The sequence below is a fragment of the Mustelus asterias genome, chromosome 12, assembly GCF_964213995.1.
Source record: "Mustelus asterias chromosome 12, sMusAst1.hap1.1, whole genome shotgun sequence".
Taxonomy (NCBI): domain Eukaryota; kingdom Metazoa; phylum Chordata; class Chondrichthyes; order Carcharhiniformes; family Triakidae; genus Mustelus; species Mustelus asterias.
This window is the reverse complement of record NC_135812.1, coordinates 59110475-59129048: the sequence shown is the minus strand read 5'-3', so window position 1 is coordinate 59129048 and position 18574 is coordinate 59110475. Positions and strand designations below refer to the sequence as shown.

Genomic DNA, 18574 nt, shown 5'->3' with positions numbered 1-18574 from the left:
AGCCTAATATATAAGAATTACTGTATTATATATTGCAGATATAAACACTTTGGAAATATGCTGGAATCTCCTGCTAATGAGCTAAATGTGTAACGGTGGTGTTGTACCTCATGGTGAATGATGATTTTACCTGTACAAATTTGAAGTGGTCAGTCTTATTGACCAGGATCTCCAGCTGTAGTTTCTTCTCTTTGAGCTCAGTGCATTTCTGCTCCAGCTGTGACCTGATGCTGTTGGCCTGGTTCAGTGCTGCCTGCTGTTCTCTCCCGATTAACCCAATCACCACTTTCAGGGCCTCATCGATGGCATCAATCATTGCGGAAAACTTGTTGGTGATATCCAATTCCACTTGTTGTGTGGTTCTCTGAGGTGAGATGAGAAGGAGCTTTAAACCTCCAGCCCTGTCCAGTGCCACCCACACCCACTCCTCGTGCCACCCAATACATGCTCCCAACACCCAGTTCCACTTAGTTCCCACTCGCTGTGTGGCCAGCATGGTGGCACAGTGGTTAGCACTACTGCCTCACAGCGCCAGGGACCCGGGTTCGATTCCCAGTTCGGGTCACTGTCTGTGCAGAGTCTGCATGTTCTCCCCGTGTCTACATGGGTTTCCTCCGGGTGCTCTGGTTTCCTCCCACAGTCCAAATGATGTGCTGGTTAGGGGGATTGGCCTTGCTAAATTCCCCCTCAGTGTACCCGAACAGGCGCTGGAGTGTGGCGACTAGGGGATTTTCACAGTAACTTCATTGCAGTGTTAATAAACACTAATAAATAAACTTAAAAACTGAATCTACTCTGAACTCCCTGTGCCACCCAGCACTCATTCCTGGAACCATCTCCCAAAGACCAAACTGAGAGAAAAAAGGCTGAGGGTGACCGAAGAGAGATCTTAATAATGATGAAAGATTTTGACAGAGTGGAGATGGAGAGAACGTTTTCTCGTGTGGGGAAGAGCAGAGCTAGAACCAAGAAGATAATCACCAAGAAATCCAATAGGCAACTCAGCAGAAACTTTGTTACCCAAAGGGTAATGAGAATGAGGAGCTCACTGCCACAGGGAGTGGCTGAAGTAAATAGCATAGATGCATATAAGAAGAAACTGGACAATTGAAGGAGAAGAGAATAGAGGGGTATGATGATGGATTTAGATGAGGAAAGATAGAAGGAGTTTCAAGTGGAGCATAATGTGATGGCACTGTGCTATTGATGTTTTAAAATTCAGTATTTTCTACAGTCTGGTGGGAATGCAGCTCAGATGCTGGAAGAGCAGGATAATTACTCGCTTTAGCCATGTAGAAAGCTATCTTACCAAAAGAATTTTAAGTGCCAAATGAGTATGAAAGCGGGAGAGAATCGCACTTTTTTTGGGTGAGTTAAAAATCGAAGCCTACCTCACTTCCCACTCACTATCAGGGGTTCCACGGCTGTCTCCTGTCCAATTACTCACCCACCCCCACCCCTAAAGACCAGTTGATCCTGGTTGCAGAGTGTGCAGTGTTCCCCCTGCCCCTTTAGGCCCCACCTAACTTAACACACGGAGGGTTCTGGGTGTGCAGGCGTGCAGTACCCTAAAAGTTGCAACACAGGTGGCCAAGGTGATTAAGAAAGCATTTGGCATGCTTGCCTTCATCAGCTGTGGCACTGAGTACAGGAGTTGGGAAATCATGTTGCAGCTATATAAAACCTTGGTTAGGCTGCATTGCGTGCAGTTCTGGTCACCTCACTACCAGAAGGATATGAAAGCTTTGGAGAGAGTGCAAAGAAGGTTCACCAGGATATTGCCTGGTCTCGAGGGTGTTGGCTATGAGGAGAGGTTGAATAAACTAGGATTATTTTCACTGGAAAGACAAAGGCTGAGGGGAGACCTGATCGAGGTCTACAAAATTATGAGGCATAGACAGGGTGGATAGTCAGAGGCTTTTTCCCAGGGTAGAAGTGTCAATTACAAGGGGGCACAGGTTCAAGGTGAGAGAGGGAAAGTTTAAGGGAGATGTGTGGGGAAGTTTTTCACACAGAGAATGGTGGGTGCCTGGAACGCACTGCCAGAGGTGGTGGAGGAAGTAGGCACATTAGCAACATTTAAGAGGCACTGGATGGGGACTTGAATAGGGAGGGAATAGAGGGATACCATCCGGGTAAGGGCAGAAGATTTTTTTTTAGTTTAGTTGGGGCATCATGATCGTCCCAGGCTTGGAGGGGCCGAAGGGCCTGTTCCTCTGCTGTACTTTTCTTTGCTCTTTATTCTCTTTGGGGTTGCCAACTATCTCACCGTGATTGAGTCAATGTTGTCCTGAACAGTTCCAATCTCCAGCAGTGTCGCCTGTAGCTGCTTCTCCATCTCGAGGTCAATTTGGTAAAGTTCTTTCTGGTAAAGGAGAGAGCAAATATCATCAGGAGCAGCACGTAAAGGGAAGTTTCATTCGTAGTCAGAGCAGAGGGGCGGGACTGGATTATATTACCACACTGCAGGAATACACCAGAGTTTAACATTTTCAATCAAATGGCTCTGGTCAAATTGCATTAACCTGGAGCTCTTTCTCACACAATCACTACCTAACCTGCTGATTATTTCCAGCATTTTCTGTTTTCATTTCAGATTTCCAGTATCTGCAGTATTTTGCTTTTAGAATGGATCAAAGCCATGTTCATAAATGGGAGCTTATAGGAATTATTATGAAGGTTTCTTGTTTTTGAGAGCAATTATTCCCTTTGTTTAAATTGCTTATACTCCTGTGTGTTTTTATAATTCATTCTAGGGATGTGGGTGTTGCTGGCTGGGCCACCCCTAATTGCCCTTGAGAAGGTGGTGGAGAACTGCCTTCCTGAAATGCTGCAGTCCCTGAGGTGTAGGTACACCCACAGTGCTGTTAGGGAGGGGGCTCCAGGATTTTGACCCAGTGACAATGAATGAATGGTGATATATTTTCTAGTCAGGATGGTGTGTGTTTGATGGGGGTGTTCCCATGTACCTGCTGCCCTTGTCCTTCTAGGTGATCGAGGTTGCAGGTTTTGAAGGTGCTGTCTAAGGAGCCTTGATGATTTGTTGCAGTGTATCTTGTAGATGGTACACACTGATGCCACTGTGTGTTCAGTGGTGGAGTGAACATTGGAAGTGCTGAATGGGGTGGTGATGAATCCAGTTGGCTGCTTTGTCCTGGATGCCGTCAAACTTCTTGAGTGTTATTGGAGCCGCACTCATCCAGGCAAGTGGGGACATTCTCTCACACTCATGACTTGTGTCATGTAGATGGTGGACAGGCTCTGGGGAGTCAGGAGAGAAAAGAGCTGACGTTTCGACCTCTGACGAAGGGTCATCTGAATTCGAAACGTCAGCTCTTTTCTCTGCTTACAGATGTTGCCAGACCTGCTGAGATTTTCCAGCATTTTCTCTTTTGGTAATTAGCTGGCAGTTGGTGTGAATGTCACTTGCCACTTACGAGCCCAAACCTGAAATTACCTCAGTCTTGTTGCACATGAGCATTGGTCTGTTTCAGTACTAGAGACTTTATAAATGATACTAAACACTGGGCAATCAGCAGCGAACATCCCGCTTGACTGTATGATGAATGGAAGGTGATTGATGGAGCAGTTGAATGCTTTGACCTCAGTCGCTGCTCTGAGGAACTCCAACATGATGTCCTGGGACTGATTGGCCTCCAACAACCACATTCCTTTGTGTTCGGTATGACACCAACGAGTGGAGAATTCCCCCTTGATTCCCATTGACTCCAGTTTTGCCGGAGCTTCTTGAAACCACACCCGGTCAAATGCTGCCTTGCTGTCAATCACTCTTCCCTGGCAGGAATAAGTCATGATCAGGCAGGGGACGAGGCTAGTCCATTGCACTGGGAGGGGTGCTGACGCCTGCGATGGTAGTTTGGCCAGGCTAGGGTCGAGTAACAGATCAGGGTAGGTTAAACTGAGGCTTCACCTGTGCTATTTTTCAAAGCCATCTGGGCCTTTTGGCTAAGGTGAAGCGTTAGATCAAGCCCGGGAGGGAGTATAATTCCTCATCCTGTCAGCTTGGATATTGTTTGATCAAGCCCATTTTGGGAAACAGTGTCTTGTCAGCTTGGATCTTGTTTGTCCCTCATCTGGGGACCGTGATTGGACTTAATTTGAATTGGCTTTTTTGATTAGAATTAAAGTACCGAATGGTACCAAAAAAAAGGTTGATCTCTCAGGATGAGGCTATCCAAAAAAAAATTTCTCTTCCCTCACCTCTGGAATTCAGCTGTCCATTGGAGAAAAGCTGTAATGAGGCCTGAAGCAATGGCCCTGGCGGAACCCAACTGAGCATCCGTGAGTGTGCTGTTGCTAGGCTAGTGTCACTTGGCAGCACTGATGACACCTTCCTTGACTTGGCTGATGTCTGACAATAAGCTGATGAGTCAGTAAATGGACAGGTTCAATTTGTCCACCATTTGTGGACAGGACATACTGAGGCAATCTTCCACACGGCCTTGTCAATGCCCATATGGCGACTGCATTGGAATGGCTTGGCTTTAGTTGATGTTATGTGGAGTAAATCAAATCGGCTGAAGACTGGCATCTAGGATGGTGGGGACCTCAGGAGGGAGCTGTAGGCTGAGATGGAACAGCCACTTCTGGCTGAATATGGTTGCAAATGATTCAGCCTTGTCTCTTCACAGACATACTGGGCTCCCCCATCATTGGGGATGGGGAATGTGAAGCCTCCTCCTCCAGGGAGCTGTTTAATTGTCCACCACCATTCACAACTGGATGTGGCAAGACTGCAGAGCTTAGATCTGATCCATTGGTTGTGGGATCACTCAGCTCCGTCTATCACTGTTTCTGGTGTTTAGAATGCAAATAGTCCTCAGATATCATCACCAGATTGTCACCTCATTTTTAGGAATGCCTGGTGCTGCTCCTGGCATGTCCTCCTGCAATCTCCATTGATCCCCTGGCTTGATGGTAGTGGTAGAGTGGGGGCTATGCCGGGCCGTGAGGTTACAGATTGTGGTTGAGTACAATTCTGCTGATAGTCCACACTACCTCATAGATGCCCAGTTTTGAGCTGTTAGATCTGTTCTGAGCATGGTGGAAATGCTACCCAATACGATCAAGGGGATTCCTCTGACAGCACCTTCCAAACCTGCGACCTCCACCACATAGAAGGACGAGGGCAGTGGGGACACCAGCAAACTCCCTCCAAGCCACACACTATCCTGACTTGGAATTTGTTTGCTGTACCTTCATTGTTATTGGGTCAAACTCCTGGAACTCCCTTCCTAACAGCACTGTGGATGTTCCTACGCCACATGGACGGAATTTGACATTGCTCAGACATGTGCACACCCGACCTGAAATCAGGTGAAACATCATCAGGTGAAACATCATCAGGCGTGCGTCCTGAGGTCACTGCGCATTCACACAGTGTTTCAGCAGTATCAGTCAGGCAGTATAGCCCATTGAGGGGCCAATCAAACACAACTGTATGCGACCCGCCTGCTTTTACCATTTAAAATGGGCTGATTTTGGGCAAGTGTCGCTTACATTTTAGCTTCAACCCCGATCCAAGCGGGAGAAAGTGTCCCGGCTGAAATAACATTTTGCAAGGTGTCTGGGGACTGAGTTTGGGTTTGAATGTGCTGCCTGGACACTCTCTGCATAGTTTTTGCATTGCTGTTTATTTTCTACAGATCCTCGGTTCCCTGAGGCAGCTCTGCAGCTACCACCCCGAGGGAGCACATTAGAAATGCCAGCCCCGAATCCTGCCTTTGCTTAGCGCCCACCCTCTCCCCAACAGCGCTGAGCTTTCCCAGGGTGCGTTTCACACTGGTTGCCTGTTAATTGGCCGGCCAACATGACATCATGGTCAGGGGACACCGCAGCTGGGACACCCACTCCCAACCCCACTGAGTGCACACTCCCAACGGAGAATAAATTCAGTCCCTGAACAGCAGCGGTTCAAGAAGGCAGCTCACCATCACCTTGTCAAGGGACAATTAGGGATGGGCAGTAAATGTTGGCCTAGCCAGTAACATCCACATTCTGTGAAGGAATTATAAAAAACCTCAATGTGAAGACGAGACTTCATCTCCACAAATTCTGTGGCTTGGTCACCCCGACTGTCATGGACAGATGCACCTGGGACAGGGGGTTTTGTGAGGGTGAGGTCAAGTAGGCTTCTCTCACTTGTTGGTTCTCTCACCCCCTGCCACAGGCCCAGTCTGGCAGATATGATCAGCTCACTGAAGCCCCCATTCAGAGTATATTCCGTGTCCTTGCCACCCTCAGTGCTTCTTCGAAGTGTCGTACAACGTGGAGAAGTACAGATTCATCAGCTGAGGTAGGTGATAATCAGCAAGAGGTTACCTTGCCAGTGTTTGACCTGATGCCATCAAACTTCAAATACGAGATATCTGGATAGAAATTGTCCCATTGGGCAGACACAGCATGGGTTCATGAAAGGCAGGTCATGTTTAAGTGATTTACTGGAATTCTTTGAGGACATTACAAGCATGGCGGACAACGGGGAACCGGTGGATGTGGTGTATCTGGATTTCCAGAAGGCATTTGACAAGGTGCCGCACCAAAGACTGCTGCATAAGATAAAGGTGCACGGTGTTACGGGTAATGTATTAGCGTGGATAGAGGATTGGTTAACTAACAGAAAGCAAAGAGTGGGGTTAAATAGGTTTTTTTCTGGTTGGCAATCAGTAACTAGTGGTGTGCCTCAGGGATCAGTGTTGGGACCGCAATTGTTTTTGATTTACATAGATGATTTGGAGTTGGGGACCAAGTGTAGTGTGTCAAAATTCACAGATGACACTAACATGAGTGGTACAGCAAAGTGTGCAGAGGACACTGAAAGCCTGCAAAGGGATATGGATAGTCTAAGTGAGTGGGCGAGGGTCTGGCAGATGGACTACAATGTTGGTAAATGTGAGGTCATCCATTTTGGTAGGAATAAAAGCAAAATGGACTATTATTTGAAGGTAAAAAATTGCCGCACACTGCTGTGCAGAGGGACCTGGGTGTCATTGTGCATGAATCACAACAAGTTGGTTTGCAGGTGCAGCAGGTAATTAAGACGGCAAATGGAATTTTGTCCTTTATTGCTGGAGGGATGGAGTTTAAAAACAGTGTGGTTATGTTGCAGTTGTATAAGGTGCTGGTGAGGCCACACCTGGAGTACTGTGTACAGCTTTGGTCTCCTTAGTCTCCTTGGTCTGCCAAAGTTATTCACTTTGGAAGAAATAATAGCAAATTGGATTATTATCTAAATGGAAAGAAATTACAACATGCTGCTGTGCAGAGGGACCTGGGGGTCCTTGTGCATGAGACGCAAAAACCCAGTCTGCAGGTGCAACAGGTGATCAAGAAGGCAAATGGGATGTTGGCCTATATCGCAAGGGGGATAGAATATAAAAGCAGAGATGTCTTGCTGCATCTGTACAGGGCATTGGTGAGGCCGCAGCTGGAATACTGTGTGCAGTATTGGTCCCCTTATTTGCGGAAGGATATATTGGCCTTGGAGGGAGTGCAGAGAAGGTTCACCAGGTTGATACCAGAGATGAGGGGTGTTGATTATGAGGAGAGACTGAGCAGATTGGGTTTGTATTCGTTGGAATTTAGAAGGCTGAGGGGGGATCTTACAGAGACCTATAAGATAATGAAGGGGCTGGATAGGGTAGAGGTGGAGAGATTCTTTCCACTTAGAAAGGAAACTAGAACTAGAGGGCACAGCCTCAAAATAAAGGGGGGTCAGTTTAGGACAGAGTTGAGGAGGAACTTCTTCTCTCAGAGGGTGGTGAATCTCTGGAATTCTCTGCCCACTGAAGTGGTGGAGGCTACCTCGTTGAATATGTTTAAATCACGGATAGATGGATTCCTGATCGGTAAGGGAATTAGGGGTTATGGGGATCAGGTGGGTAAGTGGAACTGATCCACTTCAGATCAGCCATGATCTTATTGAATGGCGGGGCAGGCTCGAGGGGCTAGATGGCCTACTCCTGCTCCTATTTCTTATGTTCTTATGTTCTTACTTGAGAAAGGATATCCTGGCACTGGAGGGGGTGCAGAGGAGATTCACTAGGTTGATTCCGGAGTTGAGAGGATTGGCTTATGAGGAGGGACTGAGTAGACTGGGATTATATACGTTGAAATTTAAAAGAATGAGGGGAGATCTTATAGAAACATGTAAGATTATGAAGGGAATGGATAAGATAGAAGCAGGGAAATTGTTTCCACTGGCAGATGAAACTGGAACTAGGGGGCATAACCTCAAAATAATGGGGAGCAGATTTAGGACTGAGCTGAGGAGGAACTTCTTCACACAAAGGGTTGTGAATCTGTGGAATTCCCTGCCCAGTGAAGCAGTTGAGGCTACCTCATTGAATGTTTTTAAGGCAAAGATTTTTGAACAGTAAAGAAATTAAGGTTTATGGTGAGTGGGCAGGTAAGTGGAGCTGAGTCCAGGAAAAGATCAGCCATGATTTTATTGAATGGCCAAATGGCCTGTTCCTGCTCCTAGTTCTTATGTTCTTATGTCCAGAGTAAATGTCCAGGATTCACATGGCAACTGTGCCGTCACCGCCTCTGCTCAGTCTATCCTGCTGGTGGGATAGGACATAATGTGGAGATGCCAGCAGATAGGACAGACCCAGGAATGGTGATGGTGGTGTGTGGAACATTATATGGTATGACTCTGTGAATATGTCAGGCTAGACTAGTCTGTGGGACAGCTGTATTAAACTCAGCACAACCTCCCAGATGTTGGTGAGCAGGACCCTTCAGGATCAATTGAGCAGGGTGTGGTAAGGAATCTTTTCTCTGAGGGTGGTGAATGTTTGAAATTCTCTTCCCCAGAATGCAGTAGAGGTAGGGTCAATGAATATTTTTAGGCAGAGACAGATGGATTCTTGACAAACAAGGGAGTCAAAAGGGGTGGCACAGTGATTAGCACTGCTGCCTCACAGCGCCAGGGACCTGGGTTCGATTCCCAGCTTGGGTCACAGTCTGTGCGGAGTTTGCACATTCTCTCTGTGTCTGCGTGGGTTTCCTCCCATAGTCCAAAGATGTGCGGGTTAGGTGGATTGGCCATGGTAAATTGACTTAAGTGTCAGGGGGATTAGCGGGGTAAATATGTGGAGTTACAGGGCTAGGGCCTGGGTGGGATTGTGGTTGGTGCAGACTCGATGAGCCGAATGGCCTCCTTCTTGAGAAAGGATATACTGGATATATTTTAGATTTTAGTAAGGCGTTTGATAAGGTTCACCATGGTAGGCTTCTGCAGAAAATGCAGATGTATGGGATTGGGGGTGATCTAGGAAATTGGATCAGGAATTGGCTAGCGGATAGGAAACAGAGGGTGGTGGTTGATAGTAAATATTCATCATGGAGTGCGGTTACAAGTGGTGTACCTCAGGGATCTGTTTTGGGGCCACTGCTGTTTGTAATATTTATTAATGATCTGGATGAGGGTATAGTTGGGTGGATTAGCAAATTTGCTGATGACACCAAAGTCGGTGGTGTGGTAGACAGTGAGGAAGGGTGTCGTAGTTTGCAGGAAGACTTAGACAGGTTGCAAAGTTGGGCCGAGAGGTGGCGGATGGAGTTTAATGCGGAGAAGTGTGAGGTAATTCACTTTGGTAGGAATAACAGATGTGTTGAGTATAGGGCTAACGGGAGGACTTTGAATAGTGTGGAGGAGCAGAGGGATCTAGGTGTATGTGTGCATAGATCCCTGAAAGTTGGGAATCAAGTAGATAAGGTTGTTAAGAAGGCATATGGTGTCTTGGCGTTTATTGGTAGGGGGATTGAATTTAGGAGTCGTAGCGTTATGTTGCAACTGTACACAACTCTGGTGCGGCCGCACTTGGAGTACTGTGTGCAGTTCTGGTCCCCACATTACAGGAAGGATGTGGAGGCTTTGGAGAGGGTGCAGAGGAGGTTTACCAGGATGTTGCCTGGTATGGAGGGGAGATCCTATGAGGAGAGGCTGAGGGATTTGGGATTGTTTTCGCTGGAAAGGCGGCGGCTAAGAGGGGATCTTATTGAAACATATAAGATGATTAGAGGTTTAGATAGGGTGGATAGTGATAGCCTTTTTCCTCTGATGGAGAAATCCAGCACGAGGGGGCATGGCTTTAAATTGAGGGGGGGTAGTTATAGAACCGATGTCAGGGGTAGGTTCTTTACCCAGAGGGTGGTGAGGGATTGGAATGCCCTGCCAGCATCAGTAGTAAATGCGCCTAGTTTGGGGGCGTTTAAGAGATCCGTAGATAGGTTCATGGACGAAAAGAAATTGGTTTAGGTTGGAGGGTCACAGTTTTTTTTTTTAACTGGTCGGTGCAACATCGTGGGCCGAAGGGCCTGTTCTGCGCTGTAATGTTCTATGTTCTATGTTCTATGTTCTGCACTGTAGGATTCCATGATTCTATGATTATCAGCGTTAGGCAGAATATGAAGTTGAGGCTACAATCAGATCAGTCCCAATCTCTCTGGAAAGGCGGAGCAGCCTCGAGGGTCCAGGTGGCCTATTCCTGCTCCGAATTCACATGTTCATACGGTTGTCTGTGTTGTTTACAGTGCCTAGATCGATGCCCGCTACTCCATTTGGTTTTATTATTGACTTTCCTGTAACAGTTTGATACACTGAGTGTCTCACTCGGCCATTTCAGAGGGTAGTTAAGAAGCAACCACATTGCTGTGGCTCTGGAGTCACATGTAGGCCAGACTGGGTAAGGACGGCAGATTTCCTTCCCTAAAGGACATTTGTGAACCAGATGGATTTTTACAACAATCAATGATACTTTCATGATTGTTATTAATGAGATTAGCAAATTAATCCAACTTTATTTCAAAAGTTGAAGTTAATTCCCCAGACCACCATGATGCGATTTGAACTGAATTTTCTGGAACATTAGACCTGGCTCTTTTTGGATTATTAATCCAGCCACATTGCTACCTGTGTTCTGAATGTGATACTATCAGTGTGTTACCCTGAATGTGGAAAATGCAGATCAATTCCTTCATGTGGACGGCACGGTGGCACAGTGGTTAGCACTGCTGCTTCACAGCGTCAGGGACCCGGGTTCGATTCCCGACTTGGGTCACTGTCTGTGTGGAGTTTGCACTTTCTCCCCGTGTCTGCGTGGGTTTCCTCCGGGTGCTCCAGTTTCCTCCCACAATCCAAAGGTGTGCAGGTTAGGTTGTTTGGCCATGCTAAATTGACCCTTAGTGTCAGGGGAAATTAGAGGGTAAATGAGCGGGGTTACGAAAATAGGACCTGGGTGAGATTGTGGTCGGTACAGACTCAATGGGCTGAATGGCCTCCTTCTGTGCCATAGGAATTCTATGAGGTGGAAATAAAGATGTGCGGGTTAGGTGGATTGGCCATGCTAAATTGACCCTTAGTGTCAGGGGAAATTAGAGGGTAAATGAGCGGGGTTACGAGAATAGGACCTGGGTGAGATTGTGGTCGGTACAGATTCAATGGGCTGAATGGCCTCCATCTAGGCCATAGGAATTCTATGAGGTGGAAATAAAGATGTGCAGGTTGTGGTGGACTTCAGTTGTGCCTTTGTCCTACATGGACCACCGTTGTGTGTTTGTTATGCCTGGACACATCCCCTGCTGGCTCGGCTCCTCCCCTTGTCACCTAGTATAAAGGTGGCTGTCTCTTTCCCCTTGTTCAGTCCAGGTCGGTTACCTGTTGGGATGTGCTCCTGATTATGTTATGAATAAAATTGATGCACTATCAATTATGAATAAAAGCCTACAGTTGTATTGGCACACAAGTAGTCTTTTGCCTAATTGATAGTGCATCACATGTTAGGTGGATTGGCCATGCTAAATTGCCCCTTAGTGTCAAGCTTGGGTAAATGCATGGGGTTATGAGGATAGGGCCTGGGCGGGATTGTGGTCAGTGCAGGCTGGATGGGCCGAATGGCCTCCTTCTGCCCTGTAGGGGTTCTATGATTCTGCAAGTTCTGTACCTTTCTGCTGTGCGCCTCTTCCTCCAGCGTGACCACCTTGTGCTCACGGTGCTCACCAGTGGTGCCCACACAGCAGATGAACGTCTTGTCGTTCCTGCAGAAGAGTTCCAGGTGCTTCCTGTGCATCTTGCATTTGCGCTCCTGGATGTCGCGGACAGGTTGTGTGAGGGGGTGGTCCTGGAATGCCGGGCTGTCCCGGTGAGGGCTCAGGTGCTCCTCGCAGTAAGAAGCCAGGCACACCAGGCACGACCTCGCTGCCCTCAGCTTGCCCCCGCTGCAGAAATCGCAGGCCACGTCGCCGGGTCCCGCCAAAGGCCGGCCCAGGCCGGGCTTGGCGCCCGACTTGAGGAAATCTTCCACGATGTCGCAGACGATGATGTTCCTGTGCAGCATGGGCCTGGAGATGAAGCTTTCCCGGCACTGCGGGCAGCTGTAGGCCCCGACACTGAACTGCTGGTCCCAGCACCGGCTGATGCAGTCCAGGCAGAAATTGTGTCCACACGGGATTGTGGCCGGGTTCTTGAACACCTCCAGGCAGATGGCACAGAGCAGCTTCTCCCTGGAAACCTGCACGTTTGACAGCGCTGATGCCATGTCGCGATGCCAGCTCTCTCCACCCCGCCTTACAGCTGGAATCCGGAGCTCTGCCGCTTTCCCCCTGCAGCTTACAGCTGTTTATTGCTCGGTTCCTTGATTCCTTTTCAACATTGCTTAAGTGGGAAGGGCAAGTGTGGAAACAAAAATCCCCTGGGTGGGATTTAATTTTCTTGTTGACCTCGAAATGCATCATGCAATGCCAAACCCTGACTTAAAGTGACAATAAAAATGTCTTTGAGTCCCAGAGGCACAGTTCAAGAAGATATTGAAGTGTCACCTCTTCACTGAGAACCTAGGTGCTGACATCTGGTCAGATCCTGTACACATTAGACCAATGTGTTTGGAATTTAGGCATCTCTGAAACTACAAAAAGGCACCCCTTAAAGGGGAGGCCTACTCCAGCCACAACTGATAGAAGCTTCCCAGGTTAGGGGGGGGAAAAAGCCACATTTACGTAGCACTTTTCCAGACCTCAGAATGTCCAAAAATGCTTTAGGCTCCTGTGGTGAACCATCGTTGGTTCCCACTGTATAGTACTGAGCCAGGGCTGGCCAGTACTACAGGAATGTATATAGGTTACTGTGGGATTGTACTAATGTTGCTGTTGGGTTAGGGTGGGATTGTTACACCTGTGTTTGTTACTGTTGTGGCACATCCCAGTCGGGCTCCGCCTCCTGGGAGAGGTATAAGACTCCCTGCTCGGACGGGACCCCTTCAGTCTGGGATAGTTTGTTAAAGTTCTGATAGCTCCATTGTTAGTTAATAAAAGCCTTCTTTTACTGAAGCTTCGAGCCTCGTGTCCAATTGATGTGCATCAGCTCCGAAAGCTTGTGTGGCTTTTTCTACCAAATAAACCTGTTGGACTTTAACCTGGTGTTGTTAAACTTCTTACTGTGTTTACCCCAGTCCAATGCCGGCATCTCCACATCATGACACACATTAGACCAGAGCAGTGGGCTGGAAACTCAATAGCACTGATAGACCGACGTGCTGAGTTTTAGGCAGACTCAACACGCCTGGTCACCCAGTCCCAGGCACCATGTGAAATCCATGACAATGATACAGGCGGGCAGCTATTGCTACACACGCTATTTATTGGCCACATGTCTGTTCAGGGAGGGGCAGGAATTTGGGCATCTCTGAAACTACATGAAGGCAGCCCTTAAAGGGGAGGCCTACTCCAGCCACAACTGACAGGGAAGCTTCCCAGATTAGCGGGGGGAAAAAAGCCACATTTACATAGCACTTTTCCAGACCTCAGAATGTCCAAAAATGCCCAATGAAATAATTTTGAAATGCAGTCAGTGTTTCATAGAATCCCTACAGGGCAGAAGGAGGCCATTCAGCCCATCAAGCCTGCACCGACCATAATCCCACTTAGTCCCTATCCCCGTAACCCCACATATTTACCCTGCTAATCCCCCTGGCACTAAGGGCTTTAGCATAGCCAATCCCTCTAACCTACACATCTTTGAACACGAAGGGACAATTTTGCATGGCCAATCCCCCCACCCGACACATCTTTGGAGTGTGAGAGGAAACCCAGAGGAAACCCCACAGACACGGGGAGAACGTGCAAACTCCGCACAGCCAGTCACCCGAGGCTGGAATCGAACCTGGGTCCCTGGCGCTGTGAGACAGCAGTGCTAATCATTGTGCTGCCCTTGTAACATCAGGAAACAGGACATCCAATTTGTGCACAGCAAGTTCCCACAAATAGCATTTGTGATAATGACCAAATAATCTGCTATTACAAAGGTTAGAAATCTTAAAACAAGATGGAGATTGGTAAGGAGTGTCATGCAGTTGGAAAGAAAGGGGGAAAGGCTTTAAGGAGGGAATTTCAAAGCTCAGGACCCAGTCAGCTGAAGGGGTGACCAACAATAGGGCAGTGAATAGAATTGGGAATTCTCAAGAGGCCAGAATTAGATAGGCATCGATACATCAGAGGGTTGATGAGTTGCAGGGCTGTGATAACCCACGAGGTCCATGGTGAATCACTGATTGATTTCCCTGTGGGGCTCATTGGGAATGAGTTCCCCTGGTAACAGGCAGTGGCCTGCCCAGCTGGAATTCATTACCTGAGCCTTTTAAAAGGAAGGCCCAGGACTGGGCCTGCTAACCTATAGTCCGAGACAAGTACTAGTGTGTGTACACCACGGTAGCGGTTTTGTTTTGCATTCTATAATAATCTATGTTCCTTTCCAGTCAGGCTTTCTGAGTCATTACAAGGGCCTTACAGAGTTAGGGAGGAGTGAAGCCCTGGATGCATTTGAAAACAAGGGTGAGAATTTTTAATACTTTTTTGGCACCAGTGTAGGTCATCGAGCAGGAGTGATGAGTCTGTATACAGGCTGTACAGGTTTGAATGAGCAACAGTCCAAAGATTGGACACTTTTTTGCTACAATGAATTTGGAGTCAAGTTGACGGGACACTGAAGAAAATGGTTTAAGAGATTAATCGTGCTGCTTTGCAGCTCCATATAATCACCACTTGGTGATGCTGTAGTCCTCGGTGTTGTTCATGAGGTAGAATTTGTGATAAGCAGTGCGACCTGCTGTGGCAATACGGTATTACAAACAATGTAAGGATTTGCTAAATAAACTAAGGTTTAGAGGAATCTGGGCCAAATGCAGAAAAATGGGGTTAGCTTAGATGGGCATTTTGGTCGGCATGGACCAGTTTGGGCCAAAGGGCCTGTCTTTGTGCCATAGAGTCTATGATCTATGTACACCGCAGAGTTGAAATGCCTCTGTGGCCTCGCAGGGAGATGTTCTTTCCAGTGAGGATCAGTATGGTCCCCACAAACAGGGACCAGACATGATGGCCTTGCTGGTGGAACCGGAAGCCATGGGCAGTGCCATGGGATGGGGCCTAAAGGGCAGGGCCTATGCGGGTGGGGCCCACGGGGCCCGGGCCTGAGGGGAGCGGGGCTAGGCCGGGGCAGACCAACCAGGTACGGAAGGGGGCCCTGATGCCACTCTTCAGCTGATCAGTAAGGGAGGGAGGGGGGAGCGATTGGTTTGGAGTGGCGGGAGGGTGCAGGGTTCATATTTCCAGGTGGTGTGGGGCTCGCGATCGGTCGTGGGCACCCACGATAGCTAGGGTGGGTGGGGGGGGCAGCTGGGTCGTGGCCAGGTACAGCAGCAGAGGCCTGACAAGTCTCTCAGACAGGTCTCTCTGTCAGACCTGTCAGGTCTCTGCTGGTTAGCATTACACATGTACAGCCACAAAGGTCTGCACATGCGCAATAGTGCCCTCTGCTGCTACAGCAGGCTTGCTGGTGATTGAAGCCCTGCCCCCTTCCCCTACAGGTGAGGAATGGTTTCGCCCATTTTCACATAAAATTCTGGATTGGAATGTGCCCAGAAAACAGGTGAGAAACTCTCCCGTTTTCCTGCCTGTCCTGGACTTAAAATCTTTCTGGTAAGATCGCCTCCCCTAGATGTCTTTTGCATCCTGGACAGTCTAGTTGTCTAGGGCCTTAGTGCTGGAATTCCCACTCTAAACCTCTCCACCTTACTTTCCTGCCTTCAAAACACCCAATTAGAAACCTAACCCTTATATCAGGTTTATCTCAATGTCGCCTTCTTGCCTCAGTGTCAATTTGTGTATGATTGCACTCCCATGAAGCACTTGGGGATGTTTTACTATGTTGACGGCGCTATATAAATGTACGTTGTTGGTATCATGACATCACAGGACTGACAGTCTCGAGAATATGAGCACAAATTCCAGCATAGCATTTTGAGAATTTAAACTTGCTTTTTTAAGAAATCTGTGAATAAAAAGTCAGCATCAGTAAAAGTGGAAATGTTGGGTTGTGGTGAGAATCTAACACTCTCAATAATGTGCTTGTTAGAAGGAAACTTGGTGTCCCTGTCCATACTGTCCAATGCATGTCTCCAGCAACATGAATCTCAGATCCCCTTTGAAATGGTACCACCACTTTCTCAGGAAAAGTCGAAATAACGAATCCCATTTAAAATCTGCACCGCGTTTATTAAAAACAGAAGCGTCATATTATTTAGTCAATGATGGAACAGCCAAAAGTTGTTACTATGGCAGTAAGGTCACAGGGCATGCTGCCCAACTCACAAGTTCTTGTTTTTCTTTCATGAGATGCGGGCGTCGCTGGCAAGGCCAGCTTTTAATGCCCATGTCTAATTGCCCTGGAGAAGGTGATGGTGAGCTGCCTTCTTGAACTGTTGCAGTCCCTTGCGGTGTAGGTACACCCGCAGTGCTGTTAGGGAGTGAGTTCCAGGATTTTGACCCAGCGACAGTGAAGGAATGGCTGATATAGTTCCAACTCAGGATGGCGTGTGATTTGGAGTGGAACTTCCAGGTGGTGGCATTCCCATGTGTCTGCTGTCCTTGTCCTTCTAGATGGAAGTGGTCGTGGGTTTGGAAGGTGCTGTTAAGAGGGACTAGGCAAGTTTCCGCAGTATATCCTGTTGATGGTACACACTGCTGTTACTGTGGTGAAAAGAGCGAATGTTTAAGGTGGTGGATGGGGTGCCAATCAAGCGGCTGCTTTGTCCTAGATGGTGATGAGCATTTTGAGTGTTGTTGGAGCTGCCTTATCCAGACAAGTGGAGAGTATTCCATCACACCCCCAACTTGTGACTTAGATAGTGGACAGGATTTGGGGAGTCTGGAAAAGTTTATTTATTAGTCACAAGTAGGCTTACATTAACACTGCAATGAAGTTACTGTGAAAATGCCCTAGTCGCCACACTCCAGCGCCTGTGCGGGTACACTGAGGGAGAATTCAGCATGGTCTATGAACCTAACCAGCACCTCTTTCGGACTGGATGAGGAAACCGGAGCACCCGGAGGAAACCCACGCAGACACAGGGAGAGCGTGCAGACTCTGCACAGACAGTGACCCAAGCAGGGAATCAAACCCGGGTCCTCGGCGCTGTGAGGGAGCAGTGCCACCATGCCATCCTTATTACCTCCACAGAATTCCCAGCTTTTAACCTGCTCTTGTAGCCACAGTATTTAAATGGCGAGTCCATTTCAGTTACTGGTCAATGGTAATTGTCAGGATATTGATGATTTTGTAATGGTAATGCCATTGAATATCAAAGGGCCATGGTTAGAATCTTCCTTGTTGGAGATGGTCATTGCATGGCGTTTCCGTGCCTCAAATATTATTTGGTAGCACTCTCATCTGTGAGTCACAGGTTTTCTGGCTTCCAACTCTCACTCCAGGAGAAAATCAAAGCGGACTCTCCAAACAAAGAACAAAGAACAGTACAGCACAGGAAACAGGCCCTTCGGCCCTCCAAGCCTGTGCCGCTCCTTGGTCCAACTAGACCAATCGTTTGTATCCCTCCATTCCCAGGCTGCTCATGTGACTATCCAGGTAAGTCTTAAATGATGTCAGCGTGCCTGCCTCCACCACCCTACTTGGCAGCGCATTCCAGGCCCCCACCACCCTCTGTGTAAAAAACATCCCTCTAATATCTGAGTTATACTTCGCCCCTCTCACCTTGAGCCCGTGACCCCTCGTGAACGTCACTTCTGATCTGGGAAAAAGCTTCCCACCATTCACCCTATCTATCCCCTTCATAATCTTGTACACCTCTATTAGATCTCCCCTCATTCTCCGTCTTTCCAGGGAGAACAACCCCAGTTTACCCAATCTCTCCTCATAGCTAAGACCCTCCATACCAGGCAACATCCTGGTAAACCTTCTCTGCACTCTCTCCAACGCCTCCACGTCCTTCTGGTAGTGCGGCAACCAGAACTGGACGCAGTACTCCAAATGTGGCCTAACCAGCATTCTATACAGTTGCATCATCAGACTCCAGCTTTTATACTCTATACCCCGTCCTATAAAGGCAAGCATACCATATGCCTTCTTCACCACCTTCTCCACCTGTGTTGCCACCTTCAAGGATTTGTGGACTTGCACACCTAGGTCCCTCTGTGTTTCTATACTCCTGATGACTCTGCCATTTATTGTATAACTCCTCCCTACATTATTTCTTCTAAAATG

At 47.9% G+C, this 18574-nt stretch overlaps 1 protein-coding gene across 1 annotated transcript in view; it reads right to left on the bottom strand.

Annotated features, from left to right (window-relative positions):
- Positions 1–13427, bottom strand: part of LOC144501502 (E3 ubiquitin/ISG15 ligase TRIM25-like) — a 30204-nt gene extending 16777 nt beyond the window's left edge. The window contains exons 1-3 of the mRNA XM_078225292.1: positions 11970–13427; positions 2270–2365; positions 131–364 (exon numbers count right to left, since the gene is read on the bottom strand). Coding sequence (XP_078081418.1) covers positions 131–364; positions 2270–2365; positions 11970–12563 — 924 coding nt within the window. The 5' untranslated portion in view covers positions 12564–13427. The remainder of the gene's footprint in view (positions 1–130; positions 365–2269; positions 2366–11969) is intronic.
- Between the last annotated feature and the right edge of the window lie 5147 nt (positions 13428–18574).